The sequence below is a fragment of the Patiria miniata genome, unplaced genomic scaffold (genome assembly GCF_015706575.1).
Source record: "Patiria miniata isolate m_02_andy unplaced genomic scaffold, ASM1570657v1 HiC_scaffold_19, whole genome shotgun sequence".
Taxonomy (NCBI): domain Eukaryota; kingdom Metazoa; phylum Echinodermata; class Asteroidea; order Valvatida; family Asterinidae; genus Patiria; species Patiria miniata.
The window spans coordinates 7,660,839-7,682,285 of record NW_024037057.1 but is presented as its reverse complement, the minus strand read 5'-3'; the positions used below and the strand labels follow the sequence as shown (position 1 = coordinate 7,682,285).

Here is a 21,447-nt window from a genome sequence, read left to right as displayed (position 1 = left end):
CATACGGTGCGGATTCACCTTTAGACTTTCAAAAATGGAGGCGCCCATGCATGCCGCGACAGTGAGTTTCTAACGGGCGGGTCCTGGGGGGACCAGCATTTTAAAGGGGGCATCAAGGGCTGATTCACGATTTTCTTTTCTAAATTTTCGATGAAGAGAGGCTATCCGACGATTGTAGCAAAGTAAAAAAAAAATGGTTGGGGGGGGGCGCTCTAACTTTAACGCACAGCAGAGCAGGGCAAGCTGCATGCGCATGTTTAGGCCTGATATCGACCTCAACATTAATTGTCGCATCATTTTTTTAAAACATGGATCCTTCTTCTTGCCTTAAAAGTGGTCTATGAGAAATAGCAAGATTTCAGGTATATGTAAATCATTGTGCATGTCAGCGAACAGGCCAAACTTACATACGCCGGCCAAATATTGATTTGCATGCCCTCAGGTTCTCTATTTGAGCTTTTGTGGCCCCTGAACTTGACAGTTTGCAGAAGGTTGGAAGCCGTTAGCTGCAAACTGTGAGCGTGTATTTATGTGACATTTTGATAAAATTTGGGCACAAAAATTGATCCGTTTTGCAATGTAGCTTAGGCATAATTTTGGAAGATGGCGATGGCTTCCTGACTACTTTTGGTGATCATCTTTGGATAGAAATTTCTCCCAGAATGGAGAATTACCCCCGTGGAGTTACCCCTCAAAATGAACAGAAAATGAAAGAGGAAAAAAAATACAATTTTATATGTTGTGTGTTTTAAAAACTTTGGAGAGTTGTAACTTTTTGTGTGACTTGGTGATGTACACTGGAGTACTGTTAATGGCGGTTCATTAATTGGTCGTCTTCCTTAACATTGCGGCTAAACTCATAATTATAACGCGTCAGTTGCAAGTTAAAATCTACTTATACCCACGGCCAACGTGAACTTTTGTCCCTTAGAAACTAGCCTGCGAGGAAGCTATATGGCGTTCGTGATTAGGTCAGCTTAACTACCTCCCGACGCAAAGCTGACCTACACCTCGGGACCAGTAATTCCCACTACTTCAACTCAAACCATGCTGTGTTTGTATACTACCCATCACCACGTTGGGGTTGATGCCAACCGTGCTCTATCCAGGATTGTGGAAAAGCCCATCAAGTTGGCAGTTAATTCCATCGATGACATATGCACTCGATGTCAAAAGGGGATGAAGGTCGCCGATATATTGATCCTGTCGAAACAATCTATTGCCAAACAACAACTGTGGCTTTATTCGGACGCCAAAGATATTTTTTTTCAGCTTTTGGTGTTTTGTTTTGTACCAACCAAATCATTACGTAACAATCAATGTGTGTGTGTAACCGGGAAAACAGATTCCCCAGTTTGCAGTAAACAAAAAAGTAAATATGTTTAGACAATATTGAAAATACCACGGGTTCAAAGGATTAGATCTTGAAATGCTTAAATAAGTAGGAACAAAATCATGCTTTCTGATATGCTCCAAGCAAAGTGCTTTATTAATCAATGACAATAAAAAAAATGAATTAAATCACCCCAAAAACCAATTAAATGTAGCGGATCAGAATCAACAAACAAATACATAAACTATGTTTTACTAATCCTACAAGAAAATAATTATATTTTGAATGACCCCTACAACAAAAACACACACCGCTTGGGCTATAATACTCCAGCTACTCCAGAATATACTTCAATGGCTAAAACGACCCGACTCAAAAGAAATTACAAGATATCGCAAACGTCTTGCAGCTTTGCAGATAACCCTACGGTCCCCCAAAACAGCATTGCAAAAATGAATATCATACAGAAATGTTGTACCGTGATGTGTCTTCAGGACTCCCATACTTCCTGAGTGCACAAATGGTAAAACCAAAAATCGTTAAAAAGTCAAAAATGAAAGTTTGAATCTGAAAGTTAAAGAAAATTCAATAGTAACACTGCAAAATGTTACGTACCCAACTTCCACACTCTCAAAAAGATATGTAAAAAATGATTAGGTAAAAATTGTTATGTAAAATAATACACAATTTTGGTAAAATTCGCCGGAAAAAAAAAACCTCGTAAACATGTAAATTGTAAAATTGAATGAGTAAAGCAGTCAATTTACCTTAATTATGTAAAAACGTACTGCAGTTAGGTAAAACGTACCAAAACAAGGTAAAAACGTACACGCGTGGTGACGCGATGCATTGGCTAGCACAGCACAGCATGAGTGAAGATGGAGTACATCGTGACGTCTGTAACAACGAGGGGATATGACGCAGCTAATTTCGGTCTTTGAAGGTAACATTTTCTAAAGCTCTTGTGATTGTTATACCGCCCCCAAGCCCCAGAAATGTCTGGACACTTTGTACGAAAAAAAACAGGACATTCTTAATATTAGTTAGTATTATACAACTCGTACGTGAACCAACTCGTTGCGAGACAACTCGTACATGTCGTACGCGGGCCAACTCGTACGCCAGCGAACTCGTATGCGGGCCAAAATTAGCCAACTTAAAGACATTGAACGACACCGTTCCCAGTACATAGTCACGAATCGAGTTTAATCCATGTGTACGAGTTGGATCGCGTACGAGTTTGTCCACGTACGAGTTGTATTGTGTACGAGTTGGGCGCGTACGAGTTGGTTCGAGTACGAGTTGTATTCGGCACGTATACATGCATGCGTGCATACTCGCCGTGGCCGAGCTGTGGGCCATTATGCATCCTGTTCTGTTGTATCGTATCTTGCAAAGTGTCCAAGAACTGCTATGGATTGGGGACGGTATGACAATCGCAAAGAGCTTGAGGACAATGTTATCTTCAAAGACAGAAAGTAGCTGTTGTCACAGACGTCATATGGTTTTTCCAACTTATAGCTATATGCTGTGATAGTGCACCATTCGGGACATGATAATATAGTATTGTTTCAATTAAAAGTTATGTAAAGTTTACTTAATTGTCTTTTTATCTAATAAATGTGTAAATATATTTACACATACATCAAGTAAACTTTTACACAACTGTCAAGAAAAACTTTTATCCAACACGCATTATGTAACTTTTTACACAATTGCAAGCGAGTTCGTATAGTACATAGAAAACATGGTTAAATGTTACACAACTTGTGTAATTTTTTTCTGAAAGTGCATTAAAGTAACTTTTTTACGTACCTAAAAAGTTAAAACATAATTTCAAATACCGATCACCCTGTTCCAAAAGCAGTTATTGCAAACTTTCCAAAACGACACAATTTGAGGACTCAGAATCGGGCTTAATAATGGTCCTTGATAAAATTTTGGAAAAGAAAAGACTGATAATATTGGCAAAAATGAAACAAATATTTTCAAATCGTCACCGTTTTCACGAAGAAGCGAATTTAGTATTTTATTGTCTGAACAAACACTCGAGATAATCCCGTTTAAAGTTGGTCCCTTTTTCATTTAACAATTTGAAACTTAAAGATGCATAAAATATGCAAGATTTAGGGATCAGAGGAAAGTAGGTATTTCAATCTTCATAAATGTAGCCAACTTTGAGAAAAAAGGTGATTAGTATTGCAGAATTAATCAATTAAGAGAAGTGGCTGCTCGTGAAAACGAAAACAAACGACCAATTAGCAAATTCGCCCTTCGTGATATACGCGCCATTGCATTAAGCCCGGTTCATACTCTGCGCGAAAGCGAAAGCGAACGCGAATTTGTGACGTCGTGGCAAGTATTCGCGCTGCGAATTCGTAAAAGTTCAACATATTTCAACTCGGGCGAATTTCGCAACGAATGTTTTATGACGTCAAAGTCGCTTCGCATTCGCTTTCGCATGAAGTATGAACCGGGCTTTACAATGAATTTATTTACTAAAAAAATATTAATATCGAAGAGTGCGGAAATTCGCCCCTTCGTGAAAACGCAAAACGGCACTTGTGGCAAATTCGCCCATTCGTTAGTTAGCTTAATTGAGATTTTAATAATTTTTTTTTGAAAGTATAGCTTCGTCACCACGTTGTAGACATTGATATATTTATTTATTTTCACCAAAAACAAATTTTGAAAAACAGACAATTTTCATGAAATTCGCCCCTTCGTGAAAACGGTGACGAAATAGAGGGCGCTGTTCAACGGCGACCACCACTGGCCATTTTGTGCTCCGTAATTTTTTACTTTGCACCTACTTTTTCACTTTTTCTGTTCGTCTCGGTTGATGTTTTTGTCTTCAATATGTCACCGCAAATGTCAAGTTCATCTTCGTTCCTGTTTTTATTGATTTTTCGCACTCTTGGAATGGATTGGTCGGGGCAGCGTTAATTGGTCACGGGGGGCTACGGGGTAGGAAGGCTGGGTTTTCTTTTCTCTCTGTATCCTTCCAGCCTGGATGTTGTCCCATGTGACCGGTTGGCGTCGTTTTGGCTGGTGCATTTTTTTAGTGTGCGGGTCTTTTGTTGCTTTGTATCTCAAACTTGTCTTATTTTGTAATTTATATAGTTTTTATATTGACTGTGTGTACTTGTATTTGGCCAGTGGATGTCAAATTTCTATATTTTAACATGGACAATAAATATATTGATTGATTGATTGAAATATGAGATCTGTTACTTGACTGTTGAGCACGCTGAGCAGTTTAGATCTTGGGCCCGGGTGTGGTCACGTCAGCTGTGGATTGAAGAGTGATGGCGTCCGACTGCTGAAGATTTTGATTCTCGCTGAGTGGTGTGCCGTGAACCAGGGAGGACAAGGCTCGTCTGAACCGTTTGTACTTGAAGGCAAAGATGACGGGGTTTATGCCCAAGTTGGCTGACACGAGAACCGAGAGGGGCCCGGTACTGCTGAGGTTCACAAACAAGCCAAAGTTGAACAGCAGGAATACGGTCTGGATGGGGGTCCAGCAAACAAAGAAGCTGACAAAGACGCAGAGGAGGGTCTTCAGGGCGATGCGACGGGCTCGATGCACGGGCTGCAGTTGCTCTTCGGACGAAGTAGTAGTGTCGTCATTGGTGTGGTCTTGTCTGGTGCGTCTCAGCTTCACGTAAATGTGGCCAAAGACGAACATCATCGCGAGAGTAGGGAGAACAAACGTCACAACAATGAGAATGGTGCTCCAAACCCTGGCAAGATCAGAGGGGGTTATGAAACAGCGAGCATCCTCGAATTTGACTGTCGCTGCTAGGTACAGCCCGATAGTCAACGGCCCGAAGAGCCACACGGCAACCACCATGGCAACCATTGCTCGCTTGGCGTAGAACTTGAGGTACCTTGTCGGGAAGACCAGCGCGATGTAGCGCTCGCATATCAGCGCGAGAAGGTTGATGGTGGACGAGTTGTAGAACGCCCAGAGAGAGCGGTACCATACACAAACAAAGAGGAACCATGGAGTGTCTGGATAGCTGTCAGGACGCGGAATGTTGACCGTCAGAATGAGGTAGAGCGACCCGACAAAGTCAATCGCTGCCTGGTTGAAGATGAAGGCGTCGGTGATGGTGTGCATGTAAGGCACTTTGTAGATGACCACAACCACTATACCATTGCCTATCATAGCCAACACACCGAAAACAGTCTGCAGGATTTGGAGTATCAAGGCGTATGCCATGGTGCACTGTTAACGTCAACAGAATGTACTTGCCGTCGCAAAGCTAGTACTTGGAATGTCGCTTTAGGGCTGGGAGTTGGTGTACTTATACCGCCAGGCGGTAGTTTAAACATTTGTAAATTAAATCGCGTAAATTAAAATCACTATGTAAATTATGCATTTGTTTCGTAAGTGTTACTGGTACAACCTCAAGTTCAAAAACACGAAATGAGAAACACCGAGCGAAAGATTGGTCTAGATTCATTTGCAAGTCTGAGAGCAAAACTATTCAGCATGTATAATTAACGTTAATGAGGGAATGCATGTAATTATGTGCATGGCCAGTTTAACATAAGTATTTCTAAAACCAGGTGGGTGCCTGTTCGCAGAATAACGTCCCTCTTTGAGCCTGCATAATGTCTTCCCATTCACAAACCGCAGTCAAAAAGTCAAATATGTCAACAATTGACAAAAAATCAAACGATTTTGTTCAACAATTTGCTATGTATGTAGTATGTGCCTCGAATGCTAAGTACCAAAACAAAATACTGATACATATAAATTATGTAAAATTATGCATTTTATTATCAACTGTTGCTGGTACTACTGCTCGATAAAATCGAGTGAAAAATTCGTCAAGGTCTTTATTATTTCATTTGCAAGTTATAGAGCAAAGCTGCAGTATGTATAATAATTAACGTTAATGATGCAATACATCTAATGTGCTTGGCCACATTGACGTAAATGTCTGCCGGGGACTGGGGCATGGGGATGATTAAAACAAAACAAAAAATGCCCGGCCGTGGAAATTCAAAAAGCAGGGGGGGGGGGGCTTGCTGGACACCACATGACACCTCTTGGCGCTGTTCGTGATACAGATGTACATCTTATGTGTACTCACGCATCTCGGAAATTCGAAATATATCTCCAAATTCGCCTTTTTTTCTCACCACGAAAAAGTGTGTTTGGGGAGGGGGGGGGGATGATCCAATAGCCCAACCCCTCATGATAAAAAGTGGGGGGGGGGATCTACGCCCCCCCCCCCCCAAGGAATTGACGCCCCTCATCAGTGGCGAGTTGTGGAAACATCACTATCTACAACATGCGACGTGTTCCATGCTGAAGCGAGAGCTCAAGCGATAATAAACGAGCATTATTAATGATATACGTCAGGTACAATGCATAGTAAAATTATCATAAATGTACCTAACCATCTGTAGCATCAGGACAGTGCAATGTGTTCTAGACACATGCATACATTTATACATGCACGTACATGTTCACCGTACATTATGAAGCAACTTAGAACAAAATAACGTTTATTTTATTATTTTCAAAACAAGGGAGTTGTCAAGCGATTTAGAGAGCAAATAACTCTTATGAGATACGTGTACTTTAAAAGTAACTAATAAGCAGAGTACACAAAAAGATGTCTGGTATTTTTTTAAACTACATATGCTAATTGACAACAGAAACTAAAAGGGATCGGTTTTGTCTTAGCAGTAGCTGAGTCAGCTAATCAAATTTAACCTTATAAATATGTCCTGGAAAAAAAATCGCTTTCGTTTTTTAATACAGATTGGAAACAACACAGATTAATCACCAATGCCTTAAAAAAATAATATTGCGTTTATCTAGAAAACACACATTTGTAAGTTTCTTTCTTTGTTCATGAATTTATTTGGCTTATGTTTTATGGTTTCTCTTTTATTTCAGCACTGCTAAAAAAAAACAAGTCTGTGAGGCCTACCCGTTCTCCATTAGAAGTGACGTGGGAACCATCGACGTGAAGTGGGCCCTCTACGGTCGCGAAAATGGTTCAGAGGATTGTATCAAGCACAAAAGTCAAACCATGCGGCAATCCGACCACGTCACTGACGAAGGTGCAGCAGAACCTCACTGCACTTCACCGTCAACAACGACTTCTTTGAAGACCCCTGCCCTGGTGTCGGCAAGTACCGGGTTGTTCACTACCTGTGCGTATTGGCAAACGTCCACTAAACAACGACTGTTCCGTCATATATCTCCAGGTTTTTGCACGTATACACCTTTACCTGTGCTCACCGGTTATGTCCACATTGCTTTACCCTAATCGGCTAAATAATGAAAGGTTTGCGGAAACACCATGTGCGAATAATTTCTCAACTAAGAGAATGGTTCTGAAAAGAACCAGAGGTATAAACTCTGAGTTTATACCTCTGGTTCTTTTCAGAACCATTCTCTTAGTTGAGAAATTATTCGCACATGGAGTTTCCGCAAATCTTTCACTATTTATTATCTCTACCATGCAAAGCCTCAAATCTTACTAATCGACTAACGTTTACCAAAACCCCCAACTGTTTTGTATATCAAAACCTTGGTGTTCGCAAGTATTTTGATCAGTTCCTGTGCCAATCGGCTGGCTTCTTCATCTTATTGTCTCCACTCTACGTGTTTCTTGAGGCTTTTGAGCTACAATACCTAAGACGCTTTTGAGGAATCCTAGGTTTCATTACCAGAAAGAGAAAAAAATCCCACAGCTATCGGCTTAAATTAATGTTATACATTTTGCTTATCGTTTAACATCCACTAAACATCAACTATTTCATTACCTCATATGCGGATATTTTTACTTGTGCTAATGGACAGCTTTAGTTGAGTCACAAAAAGACTGGAAAAACTGACAAAACTCATCACGAGTTTGTTCGTTTGTTTGACTGCAATATTTTGTGTTAATAAAACAAAAACAACACTTTGCTGAGGATGGAGATGTCATCTCGTGTTGTAAACATACTCCACTTTCTTGTTGTGGTCCACATAATGGAAGCCTTTTTACTGCGGGAACAAAATTTGTAATTCATCTGTATTATCAACATAAATAATGAACTATGTTTGCTTATGATAATGGTACATGCATAACGCCCTGCTTATTAACCGTTCGGTCATCGTATTCATCTGCGCCTCAAACATACGTCTGCTTGGCGCTACAGATCGTTAGGTGCATTTATGATCATTTTATTAGTGCCTGACGTGTATCATTCACTGCTTGTGTATTCTCTCTTGAGCTCTCGCCTCGGCAGGAGACACGTCGCTAGCTCAGTTGCATATCTTGCTGCGTCTCCACTGCCTGGTCGCGGCTGTTGATCCTTGCTGCCGGTGTCATATGAAAATCGGACTCGTATGAAAATCGGACTCTTTTTTCCATTTATTGGTTAAACCCTCTCACGTTACCAGTCCCTCTCCTAATTTATCTATTCGTGAGCATGCGCAATACCACCAATGAGTCCGTATTTCATAAAACCTAAATTCATGCTACACCGGCTCGGGCCATAATTTGCCGGGCAACCAGCCGGTTTACAACGTACTCATTTAAAACCGGCCAAGCATCTATTTATTCTCTTATTAACATTATTTATACATGCTGACTAGCTGGGCTCCTGAGCTTGCAATGAAAACAAGGCCAATATTCTTTTTGTTCGATGTTTACCGTCTCTTTGAATAGTAGTACCAGCAACAATTGAGAATAAAATTTATAATATACAAAGTGTTTTAATTTAAAAATTGTTTCAACTGCCGTCGGGTGGTATAAGTATACACCAACTCCCACCCTAAAAAGCGACGTTCCAATCAATTGCTTTGCGGTGGCAAGTTCAATCCGTAAGCATTGTGCACCATGGCCGTACATATCTTGATACTCGAAATCCTGCAGACCATTATCGGTGTGCTTGGTATGATAGGCAATGGGATAGTGGCTGTGGTCATCTACAAAGTGCCTTACATGCACACCATCACCGACGCCTTCATCTTCAACCAGGCTGCGATTGACTTTCTCGGGTCGCTCTTCCTCCTTCTGACTGCCAATATTCCGCGTCCTGACAGCTTTCCAGACACTCCTTGGTACCACTTTGTCTGCCACGTATGGTACTCGCAGCTTTTCCTCTGGTCGTTCTTCACCTCGTCCACCATCAACCTTCTCGCGCTGATATGCGAGCGCTACATCGCGCTGGTCTTCCCGGCAAAGTACATCAAGATCTACACCAAGCGAGCAATGGTTTTCATGGTGGTTGCCGTGTGGCTCTTCGGGCCGTTGTCTCAGGGGCTGTACATGGCAGTGGCGAACAAACTACAGGACGGCTACTGCTACACAAGCTCCTCTGTGATTGCCAGGGCTTGGAGCATCATTCTCATTGTTGTGACGTTTGTCCTGCCTTCTCTTGCAATGATGTTCGTCTTTGGCCACATATACAAGAAGCTGAGACGCACCAGAACAGACCACACAAATGACAACACTACTACCTGGTCCGACGAGCAACTGCAGCCGGTGCATCGCGCCCGTCACGTTGCCCTAAAGACCCTCCTCTTCGTCTTTGTCAGCTTCCTTGTTTGCTGGACTCTCAACCAGACCCTTTTCCTGATGTTCAATTTTGGCTGGGATCTGGACTTTACCGGGCCCCTCTACCTTACCTCTTCGGTTCTCGTGTCAGCTAACTTGTGCGTGAACCCCGTCATCTTTGCCTTCAAGTACAAACGGTTCAGACGGGCCTTGTCCTCCCTGATTCACGGCACGCCACTCAGCGAGAATCAAAATCTTCAGCAGTCGGAAGCCATCACTCATGAAACTACATTCGACGTGACCACACCCATGAACTAACTAAAATGAGGAAGAGAATTCACATGTTTTATCCCAATCTAGTTATACTTTTCCTTCAAAAATTCTATCAAAGGACCGTTATGAAAGTCTGTTTCCGAGTCCTCAAGAAATCCGTCATTTTAGAGAGTTTGCAATTATGAGCTGATTTAGGAAGATGGTAATCAGTAAATGAAATTATGTTTAACTTTTGAGAACTTTTAAAAAGTCTATTCAGAGGAAGTTGGGTATACTTTTTGAGTGTTGCCTCTTTATGTGTAAAGTGTCTTTGAGTCACAGGATCTTCCCGTAACTTTCCGCATCTTTTTTTTTTTTTTTTTTTTTTACCTTTTAACCACCGGACAAACCACAGTCAACCGAGTCAACGGTTACCAGGATTATTGAAACGAGGTTAGCTCCTTGAAAAAAAACCCACGCAAATCGAGGCTACGGATACCCAGACTAACTTTTCTTTTTTAGGAGCACTCGGCTGAACGGATGGTTGATGCACAGGTAGCGATCCACACTGATCAAGGTGATGAAGAACACGGAGGCTTCTGAGGACAAGACTCCTCCTGCCTTACAGAGGGCGCTGTTCCGCCTCTCCGTAGCCACCGGGGGTTAAGGGAGTTATTAACCCCCAAATATTGTTCTGTAAAGAGTGCCGTTTTGTACACACGTGCCCCCTTCTCACTAGCGTGTAACACGCCCATACTTTTATAGTGTCCGAACACAAATGCATGCCCTGGTTTTACAAGCCTTTTTTTTTTTTTTTTACGATAGTGGCCTTTTTGGTATTTAGCGCCAATGTCGGGAATTGTGCCGCACTGATAAGCGCCACCTATTGTCTGACAGTGCCCATGATCGTCTGGTTTGAACAGCGCCCCCTGTAGAACGATGGTACCAGCGACCCCCGCTCACACACTTAAAAAAAACGTTGTGAAAAAAAACCAAACTTGTCTACATTTCAGCACGGATGGGTGAGTGCCCCTTTTACGTCTAAACCACCCCCACCCTCCTCCTCAAAGTTATTGGGACGGGAATTAATTAGTCTGGGAGACGGGCTCATGCGGGAAGCTTCGCTATGGCTTAGCTTTGTGCACATTAAGGATAATTTGCGCACGATTCAGTACAGTACGCACACGCGGTGGGGGGGGGGGGGGGGGGGGGGGGGCGACAGCCCTCCCATGAAACCTTGTGGCCCCCCCCCCCCCAGTCGCCCCCACTGAGATTTTGAGTTTCTAAAAAAATTATCATTGATCTACATGACGCACCCCCATGAAATGTTCCAGCCCCCCAGCGGCCCCCCCAATAGCTTGCTGCATCTCATTCTGACGATCCGACCAACATTCCTTGCCCTAACAGTTTTCCAGACACTCCTTGGTACCGCTTTGTGTGTCACATGGTACTCGCAGAATATTAATAACTAAACACAACTTTGCTTATTACCAAAAAGATGCAGTGTCGTTCCGGAACGTACTTTTCGATAAACAAAATTAAATTCGAAAAAAAAAACAAGTCTTCAGATAATTCATTGAAACGAGAAACGAAACAGAATAAATAATATTAACTATTAATGTAACATTGGTAATCCAGCTGTTTTATTATTTAATCAGCAGACCAAATAATAATACTCTTCGCAAAATCAAATCAGTGAACAAGTTGTAAATGAATTTTCAAATATCTATTTTGTTTTTCTTTTAATTTTTTTCCCTTCCCGGCGTAAGACATTTTCAGTGCTTCATAAAACTTGTGGGCCTACTTAATCTTCCATACGTGAGTTTTAAAAATCCCAAATCGATGTACTGAAAAAAAAATGAATATCTATTATTCCATTCAACGTTAATTTCTTAGTTTGGTCTAATACCAAATAACGTAGTGATATATCAATTTTACACTGTTATTTCGGCTGTGTACTATATGAACCTAGCAACCAGTTGTGTAAAAAAATTGAACAAGTTGTGTAATATTTTACACAACTTGTGTAATATTTTACACAAGTTGTGTAATATTTTACACAAGTTGTGTAAACAACAAATTACACAACAGGTTGCTAGGTTCATATAGTACACCACCGTTTGATTTTTACACAACCGAAATAAAAGTGTATATCTTAAACTAGAATCACAATTCGAAATTCCCAATTGGTAACTATACAAATAGACAGCTTGACTAATCGTAAGCATTGTGATGTATCCACTGAAGATGCATTCCCTTCGGCTTTGCTCTCCAAAATGTTTTGTCATAATTCAAAGTCGAACGTATTAGCATTTTGCAGTACATCAAAACGGAATATGTTCAAGAAAGTGGAACACGTCTACAACAAGATATGACTTTTCCAGCCTGAACAAGGTGATTCGTATTATTTTTTTAATTATTATTTTAAACTTAATGACAGTCAAATAAATGACCGCATCTGAACTCGTGATTTTAAAACCTGACAGTTTTTCCCCAGTCATTCTGTGACCGACCGGAGCCATTGGGAATTATTCGATGAGCACAGATACTTTACAATATCCGGATATGAGTTCATGAACAAGTAACTGTTTAGTAGATGTTTCCGATGAGCGATATGCATAACGGTGATTAGCCGATAGGTGTAAGCCGATTGGCACAGGTAATGAACCGACTACTTGCTAACATCAGGACATTGATGTACGAAACAGATGCTGTTTTGTGAACGTTAGCCGATGAGCTGTGTGTGGATGTTCTTAAAGCCGATGAGCACAGTTAAAGGTCCTACATGCAAACATCATGAGGCATATTATGAAACAGTCGTTGTTTAGTGGACGTTTTCCCACGAGCACAGGTAGTGAACAACCAGGTACTTGCCAACATTTTGACAAGGGTCTCCTCCAAAGAAGTCGTTTTCGGCAAGGAAGGCGCATTGAGGTTTTCCCTGACATGCTTCCTGCACCGTCGTCAGAGACGTGGTCGGATCGCCGCACGGTACAGCTTTGTTGATTTTACAATCAATGGTACCGTCTTCGCGACCGTAGAGGGCCCACTTCACGTCGATGGTTCCCACGTCACAACTGATGGTGAAATTGCTATTCTCACAGACGAGTGCTGCATAAAAAAGAAATTCACAAAACACGAGAAAAACAAAAACTATTAACCAAGACAAAAACACACCAAAGTATCTTACGTGATCAACGGAACATAGTGTTGAAGCTTTGCATGCCGGATGAGATAAATTTGAAAGTTTGCGGAAAACACCATGTGGAAAGAAATCTCTTCTTGGAAGAAGTGTGGTTCTGAAAAGAACCGGTTGGTTGAGTTAAGAGCTGGACATTTTGGATAGTGTGCTCTGTCCGTCCTTATTCAAGGCATTGGAGATGGATACATAATATTACGAATGGTGGAGGCGTGAGGATAATGATTTCAATCGTTTTTAATTGCAATGGATGAAAGATCAGCCCGTAGCCAAGGGGTTATTTTGCTTTGGGGGGGGGGGGTGTTTTACGAATTACCGCTATGTTGACTGACATGCAGTTGCCCTCAAGCGTTGACAACTCTGTGCAAGCCACTCTTAATATTGATGTAAAACGCAATGTAAAAGCTATTTTAGTCAACAGGGTTTTCGTTCTGTTAGTAGAGAACAAAAACGATTTCCCCCCGACATTTTTATGAAGTTGGATTTGGTGGGCAGACTCAACAACTGCTAAGACTTTAAAAACAATCCCTTTTAGTTTCCCATATCAATGTAAATAAGTACTTCAAAATTTACCAGACAGCTTTTCCCGTAATTTACTTATTACATTTTTTCCGTCTTGAGGTCTTGATTTCAATTATCTAAAAGTGATCTTTATGAAATACTACATGAGAAACCCATTATTCCCAAACCCACTCATGTGCGACACGGTGTACCGCAGTGTGCATAAACAAGCATGAGAAATTCATCAACGACAATTGGTGATTACGGTCCAAAGAAAGAGGATGAAAATAATTCCCTTCGCTGACATTTTGGCAAGAGAAAGAGAAGCAGGTGGTTTGCACGCAATGGTTTTGCTCCTTTGAATGAATTATAAAAGACGGCAGCTCGGGTTCGGGGAGAAGGGGAGATTTTTTGTATCATCATCTTGGCAAGAGATTGAAATGATGGGCACTACATTGTTGTGTTCTTCTGTGTAAATTGCCGCAGTTAATCCTTTACTATTGGAAGCAGCTCATTTGATATTCCAATGGAAAAAAAATAATGATAAATAGACGGAAGGCTTTCACGTTCACCGAAAGATGTTTTTGTGGTGCCGATTAATGGTAATTAGATTCTCGCTACTCACTTGTCATTGCTGTATTTGTCTTGTTTGTTTAGAGAAAACATAATAATTATACTAACTAGAAATGTGGTGTTTTTTTATGCAAACACAGCTGTTTCGGTTGTCTATACCAAGGTATAAAATACGTAACAATTAAATCAGACGTATAGTTCTATATATTTAGGCCATAAAAATATACCCTTTAATGTGAGTCACATGACGCGTGATGACGTCATCATAATTTCACTTGACTTGCCTGTATAACCTATCCCTGTCTGGTTACCTACCAGGTACAAACGAATATCCAGTTCCGTGGATTAAAACATGGCCCTTAACTGTATAATGCTTTAGAAAATGTTATTTAAGTATTAGGATATAAAGTGGAATCCCCAAAAGAGACTTTTCAATAAAAGAATGTACCAAAATATGTGAATAAATATATTACACGGCAACTATAATTTACGATTTATGCAAATTATGCAATCTTCCTAATATAATTTCAGGTGTCACCCCTTCTTCATATTGGGCTATTATAATCTATCTGGCAAGTTCGGTGACTTGGACCAGTCGGTCACGATTTTGTCAGAAATTATATCTAAGCCACCTGACTTAATAGTTTCTTTTATCAATTAAATAAGTATTTAAGAATTTACCAGACTGCTTTTCGCGTACTTTGCTTGTTACCTTTCCCTCCTCGAGACCGTGATGTCAAATATTCAAAGGTGATCTTTATATGAAATATTATTTGTGACTTTCGCATTGTTTCTAAACCCACTCATGCACCACGCGGTGCACCGCATTGTGAATAAAATAACCACAACAAATTCATTCCTTTTTTTTGGGGGGGGGTGGATTTTTCGTATCATCATTTTGGAAAGAGGATGAATTGGCAGGCAGTAAATGATTGTGTTCTTTTGTGTAAATATCTGGGTGTTAATCAATAATAAATGGAAGTAGCTCATTTAATATTCCAATACAAAAAAAACAACCGTAATTTGACAGCGGGCTTTTATCACCGAAAGTCGTTTTTGTGGCGCCATTGAATCGTCATGACATTCTAGCTTTTCACTGGTCGTTCTGGTGTTTGTCTTGTCCGTTTAGAAATAAAAAATAATAACACTAACTACAAATTGTGTTGGCGGACAACTACAGTTGTTTCGGCTGTTTGAAATGACTCTGTGATATGTCAGTAGGCAACTCTGTACAAGCAACTCTTAGGCCTACTAGACAAAAAATGCCGATTTTAAGGTTATTTAAAATGCAGCCCAACCAAAAAAAAACCGGAAAACGAACGGCAGGAATGCACTAGTTTGCATGAAATGTACACTGTGTATCATATCCGCACCCCCTAATTCCATGTGGCTGACAACCCCCCCCCCCCCCCTCTACTTTTATAGGTTCCACTACCGGGCAATTTTAGGATGTTGGTAACACCCCCCCCCCCCCCCCACTCGCCGACACGGATGTACGGAACTGCATTGCGCAGATCCCGTAAAACAGATTAGTAAACTTCTATTTTAAACCCTCTCTTGCCAATCCGTGGCTGACATTTTTGGCCAACCGCAGGTAGGCAAAATGTGGAAGGACAACGTCGTCAAAAATAGAGAATAGTAATTAAAGTTCCCAAACATACCTTAATAGTTTTAAAATTCAAAACAACCAACAGACGCTACCAAAGATTTAATATAGGTTTTCCTGGCCAATTGTTCAATTTAAGACGAGACCCATTCAAATTATTTAAAACGAATGCCCCATTATTATAAGCATTCGAACATTCGTTATTTGAGCAGTCTTTCGAGAAATAAGTTCATTAAAATCCAAATAGTCGTTTCGTTCATTCAAATTCGTCGAAGGCTTCAGGATCAGAAAGATGTTGATCAAGTATGGTTGATTAATTGGCAAATATTTTTTCACATGTGTGCATTCAAGTTCGTTTCTTTAGTATGCGTTTTTTTGTTTTCATGTTATAACGTTGATACTGCCTTTGTTTCTACAAACTTTTTTTAATATTAATCTGAAATGGTCCAAAATATTAAAACATAAAAAACAACGAAAGATTAAGCACCCGTACACATAATCACGAGCAAAAAATATAATCTGCCTTGATTTCATAGGACTCAAGAGACAGGCGTAGACACAAATAACAGAATAATGATATAAAAGAATTATTCAAATCAGGTTATGGAACAAGCATATAATTCAGAACAAATTACAGTGAAGGAAAAATTGCCTACTCCAAAAATCCATATCAAATGTAAATTCAACACTCAGAGTTTGACATAGATTGCCTCGAAACGAAAAAAAAGGATCATGCGCTTCAATGCAAAGGCGGATCCAGAACACAATTTTTTTGGGGGGCCAAAAAAATGTTTGGTCCCCCCAAAAAAGTGGGTCAAAAAAATTACGGCGTGGGGCCCCGAAAATTTTTTGGATTCTAGATGCTCTGTGGTGCGATCTGAGGCAATTTCTGACCACTTTAACCAATGTTTTTTTTAGGAAAAGATGGTGGTGTACTCATTGCCTGCCTTTATTGCGATGTCACATAAAAAAAAAAAATTGGTTTCGTTTGGGGGGGGGGGCATGGCCCCCTTTGGCCCCCCCCTGGATCCGCCCTTGCTTCAATGTTTGTTAATTGTGAAAATGTAATCTTGAATCGTTATAAAAGAAATAGATTGACTCAAAGGAACCTTAATGGCAAAACCAAATTGAAATCATTTTTTTGTGTGCGAAAACGAAATTTCAACAAAATTGAGAAATCTGAATTTGGCTGAAATTGGCAAGGAAAACCTATAAAAAACCTCCTTTTAGCACAGTGACGGTAATTGTTAATTTGCAATTTGTGTCACAAACTGTTGCCAACCAAGGCTGTATGCCTTTGAAGCAACCCATACAAAATGACGCTCTTCGGCTATCTGTTGATATGAAGTGCAAAAGGGATACTCACTGGGCTTGCAATTCAGAAACTTGCAGATCTCCGCAGGATCACTACTGATCAGCAGCGAGTCGTGGTACTCGGGTTTGAACGCTCGCTTCGGCGCACGCATGTTGACCCCGCCGGGGCGTATCTCGCCGCATTGGTGGCAGGGATCGGGGTACGGGAACACCCATCGCATCTTGCCGGTAGGATCGGGCTCGGTGATCATGTAACAGATGTTACACGACTCGGTCACCACCAAAACACCTGTCACAACGTATGAAATAACAGGTGCAGCTGTTAAAGTACCGGAGCATAGTATCTCTTGTCTTCGTTTGAAACAACTAATCTGAAGTCGGGTTCATTTAAAGCTAACTTGTTGAAATCTAAGGTCAGTGGCTAGACGTTTTGGGAAATTCGTGACTCGATTCCGAAGTTAACGCATGTTAGAAATGTGCTCGCCGGCAAATTTTTGAAAAACCACCTTCAATGGTTGTTTCTTTCGATCGTTGGAAAAAAACTTCTGGCGGAATAATTTCAAAAGGTATTTGGGACCATACCTCTGTCTCCACTTCTATCAAGGATTTTCTCATTCATTTTTAGGTAGGTTTCCGAGTAATTACATGACTTTTGTGCATACTGTCTTTAAATGAATTTATATCATATTCTATATCGGTTTTTAACTATATGCATATCAGTTGACCTAAACTACAAACTGCGATGGAAATTAACGCTATTCAGGGTTCGACGTTAACTTTTTTTCACTATCCAGGCGGGCTACTGAAACAGACTCTTAAAAACTAGCCCGCGGACATTATCACTAGCCCGCTTGATTTTTTTCTTTTATAGAGTGTCTCATAAACAACAATGTACATACATGTAAAAAGGTGTATCCTGAGGCAATCTTGTCAGTGTTTTAATGAACAGATCATATGTGACCTGCCATGGCATAATGAGGAATAACCCCCATCTTTGACTTTTCACATTATGTACATGATGTTAAAACGCAAATTATTGGCTTTCCAATGATACCAAATTTATTTCTGTAGCTTAATTTATTCCAAAGATATGACGCAGGAACTTCAACAGTGTCCTGCCAAGTTTTGCTAACCTCATTTCGAGAAAAACGGCTTTGAAAAAAAGACACACATTGCGCCACCAACGTCAGTAAAAAAACGTTCTTCAGTTTTTCCACTTTTGTGGGCATTTTTTCCCAACAAAAATGCATAGTGTGAATCTTGGCTACCTTGGCTACTCAAAACTACAAAACAATCAATATCGATTTTGACACGATATTTCTAGTATATCCGACTTCAGGCGTTGATAACTCAAAACAAGGTTTAGGGGGACATTCCTCATTTTCGGTCGCATATTTTCTCCCCGAACAGTTAATCATATTAGACACAAATTGATACATGCTTGCTTTTCTGAATTTAATGATTCATTTCTCCCTGTCCTTTCATCTTTGCAGTAGCCCAATAATTTTTGACTTGCCAGTCGGGCTACTTAAGGAATAGTTTGACTAGCCCGCTGCTGTTTTGACTAGCATTTGGCTAGCAGGCTACCGCTAAAACGAACCCTGCTATTTGGGTTTTTTCCCCCTAAACAAATTTGCTTCTTCATGGTGAGTGAAAGAGAAAGTGACCGAAGTAATTTGCCAAGTATTTCGTATTTTAATAGGGAGATCACAAAATTTAGCTGTCTACCACTGACCATTTACCGTTCTACGAACTGGTTATTCGCCCATTAAATACAATGCAACATGGAAGTTTCCCACCTCCATGAATGAACGAAAACTCACAAAGGTAAAAAAATACAAAAATCGCCATCAACATTTCAGGGAAAGACAAGTTGACTTGGTCCTCATAATATTCAAACACACAATCTGGCAGTAAAAGCAATGATTCAGTCTTGACCCAAATTTGAATGCCTGTGTGTAATCTGTAATTGTCACTCGGCTCAATAGCTTCTAATGGCCTTCCATGGACAACTATACAAAAAATAGGTTCTTTTAGAAAAACCGGCATAACTTCGGATAGCATGGATTAATTTCAACAATTATATTTTTTTCAAATGAGTGGATGAACATCATGCAAAGATATTCTTCAGTGGTGCATCAAATTTGACTGGTTTTTAAGAAACAAAATTAATCCAGGTCACTTTTATTTGGACCACCCTACCGCACGGTTACACCTCTATGTTCCGACTCGCCTATGTTCCGACTGCACATATTCCTATTCCTAACCCTAACCCTAACCCTAACCCTAACCCTAACCCTAACCCTAACCCTAACCCTAACCCTAACCGGGAGTAACACAATCTAGGTTGTCGGAACATAGGGGCGTCGGAACATAGAGCAGTCACCCTACCGCACGATAGTCTAACCCCACTGTTTTTACAGAGTAGTTTTCTTAAAAGGGTTCTATCGAGAGTCTGGAATTTGAAATTTTCCATTCGAAATCTTCCTCCCTGACCTGCCGATTTTTAATTTTTATTTTGTCGTTTGCCGTTTCTGATAGATTGCTGCTGCCATTTGCTTAAAATGAATATAACAGCCTGATTAAAAAATAATAATAAACAGTTCATGTTTTGGTGTTCCAAGGACAAAAACAAATAAGACTGAACATAAGACAATTCCTTACCTAAAATTAGAAGTGCTAAACGCATCGTCGTCTCGTCAGCCGAGTCCCGCGCCTCGAATGGCAGACCGTTACCACGTGAACATGATATAAATATAATGCAACGGTAATTAGGTACACAATCAATGCCATTGGTCGTGTCACCACCAATCTCTGACGATCAAGCTAGTTAATTCATTGGCCATACATTCACGAACAAAATTCGCAAAACGTGACTTTGCACCGTAGCCGGCAATGGGCGAACATCGAACTGCGTCACACGCTCCCGATTGCTGATATTACGGTCTTGCTACAATTCATTGATTGACTGCCTCCCCACCTTTTTTGTCAAGTGAAAAATATGACTCTTTCTCGATATTTCAATTATAGGAGCTACAATACAGCACGGCATGTAAGGCCCCCCCCCCCAAAAAAAATTATTCGGTCTCTGGTCAGACCAAAGTTCCGGAATTGACGCGGGGACGCGGCTTTTTTTTCTTTCTTCAAGCTTGGATTGTACAGACAAGGTGGGGTACTATTTTGCTACTTGGTGTCCTCATGTACATTGGTGTCCTCCATAATTTGCCTTGGTGCTCTCGATCATTTGCCTTGGTGCAATTTCCCATTCCTTGGTGCTCTTTGGTAAAAAAAATTGAGGAGGTGCGGCAATAGAGGGCGCTGTTGGAGCTACCACGGAACATTTTGGAAAAAAAAAAGATTGACGCGCATGATTAAAATCGACGCGCGACGTTACAATGATGCTTAGAGTTTAAACACTGTTTGCACCCACTAGTCTTGTTCACATGTTTTGTCTCAGATATTTAAAAGTGGTTTCCGTGGTATGAAAGCCCGTTAGTGTCGACAACAAAAATGGAATAAATGTGTGCTTGGCCAGTTTTCAAGACTCTGTTTAAAACCAGCTGGAGTCTGAATGTTGGTAATTCATAAACCTTTTCTGTCAAAACAATCTACACTTTTGTATTCAAAGGTCCAAGCAAGTCAAATATTTTCCATTTTTCTACGATTTGTTCTTCGAAACACCTCTGTAGCTGTAATTCTGAGTGTCTTGCTCGCGAGTAGACGTAAACAATCAAGATTGGTGCGAGCGTCGCGCGTATTGTGCAATGTGACGCAGAACGCAGCTGTGCCGCAGAACGTAGCTGTGCCGCAAAACGCAGCTGTGCCGGTGTATTTTGTATATTAGGCCTATGAAATACTGCGGCCCTATTTTGGTAAAATGATGTAAGTCGATTTTTGGGCGAGTTTGAGTTAGAGTCAAATCCCGGTAAAGTGAGGGCGCTGTTTCCGATTCAGAAAATATTAGAGTCAAGAAATGAAGCGTTTAAAAGATATTATATGTATCTCAGCGTGGAAAACTTAACTAGTGCAGCTTTTTTTAAGAAAAATAATGCAAGTCTGACATACGTGACATATATCTGTGTTTGCAAATCTCACAAACAAGGTAAAATGGTGTATCTTTTACTTACAGCATTTTTGGTAATTAAAGTCTCGT

General features: G+C 40.6%; 3 protein-coding genes across 3 annotated transcripts; 1 reads left to right on the top strand and 2 right to left on the bottom strand.

Annotated features, from left to right (window-relative positions):
* Positions 1-4,592: 4,592 nt before the first annotated feature.
* On the bottom strand, positions 4,593-5,558 carry LOC119725376 (RYamide receptor-like). The gene has a single exon (XM_038196782.1). It carries the CDS (start codon positions 5,556-5,558, stop codon positions 4,593-4,595), a length of 966 nt encoding a protein of 321 aa, XP_038052710.1.
* Positions 5,559-9,189: 3,631 nt separating this feature from the next.
* On the top strand, positions 9,190-10,167 carry LOC119725375 (RYamide receptor-like). Its single transcript, XM_038196781.1, has one exon. It carries the CDS (start codon positions 9,190-9,192, stop codon positions 10,165-10,167), a length of 978 nt encoding a protein of 325 aa, XP_038052709.1.
* Positions 10,168-12,925: 2,758 nt separating this feature from the next.
* LOC119725374 (L-rhamnose-binding lectin CSL2-like) lies at positions 12,926-20,014 on the bottom strand. The gene is made up of 3 exons (XM_038196779.1): positions 19,959-20,014; positions 17,347-17,583; positions 12,926-13,212 (listed from the first exon to the last, which is right to left on the bottom strand). Exons 1-3 carry the CDS (start codon positions 19,981-19,983, stop codon positions 12,926-12,928), a joined length of 549 nt encoding a protein of 182 aa, XP_038052707.1. The 5' UTR covers positions 19,984-20,014.
* Positions 20,015-21,447: the final 1,433 nt, after the last annotated feature.

Excerpts from the sequence above, each read along its gene's own strand:
- LOC119725376 (XM_038196782.1), bottom strand. The coding sequence starts at position 5,558 with ATGGCATACGCCTTGATACTCCAAATCCTGCAGACTGTTTTCGGTGTG.
- LOC119725375 (XM_038196781.1), top strand. The coding sequence starts at position 9,190 with ATGGCCGTACATATCTTGATACTCGAAATCCTGCAGACCATTATCGGT.
- LOC119725374 (XM_038196779.1), bottom strand. The coding sequence starts at position 19,983 with ATGCGTTTAGCACTTCTAATTTTAG. Across the intron at positions 17,584-19,958 it reads TTTAGCACTTCTAATTTTAG|GTGTTTTGGTGGTGACCGAG; the intron begins GTAAGGAATTGT and ends ACGTTGTGACAG. Across the intron at positions 13,213-17,346 it reads GTTTCTGAATTGCAAGCCCA|CACTCGTCTGTGAGAATAGC; the intron begins GTGAGTATCCCT and ends TTTTTTATGCAG.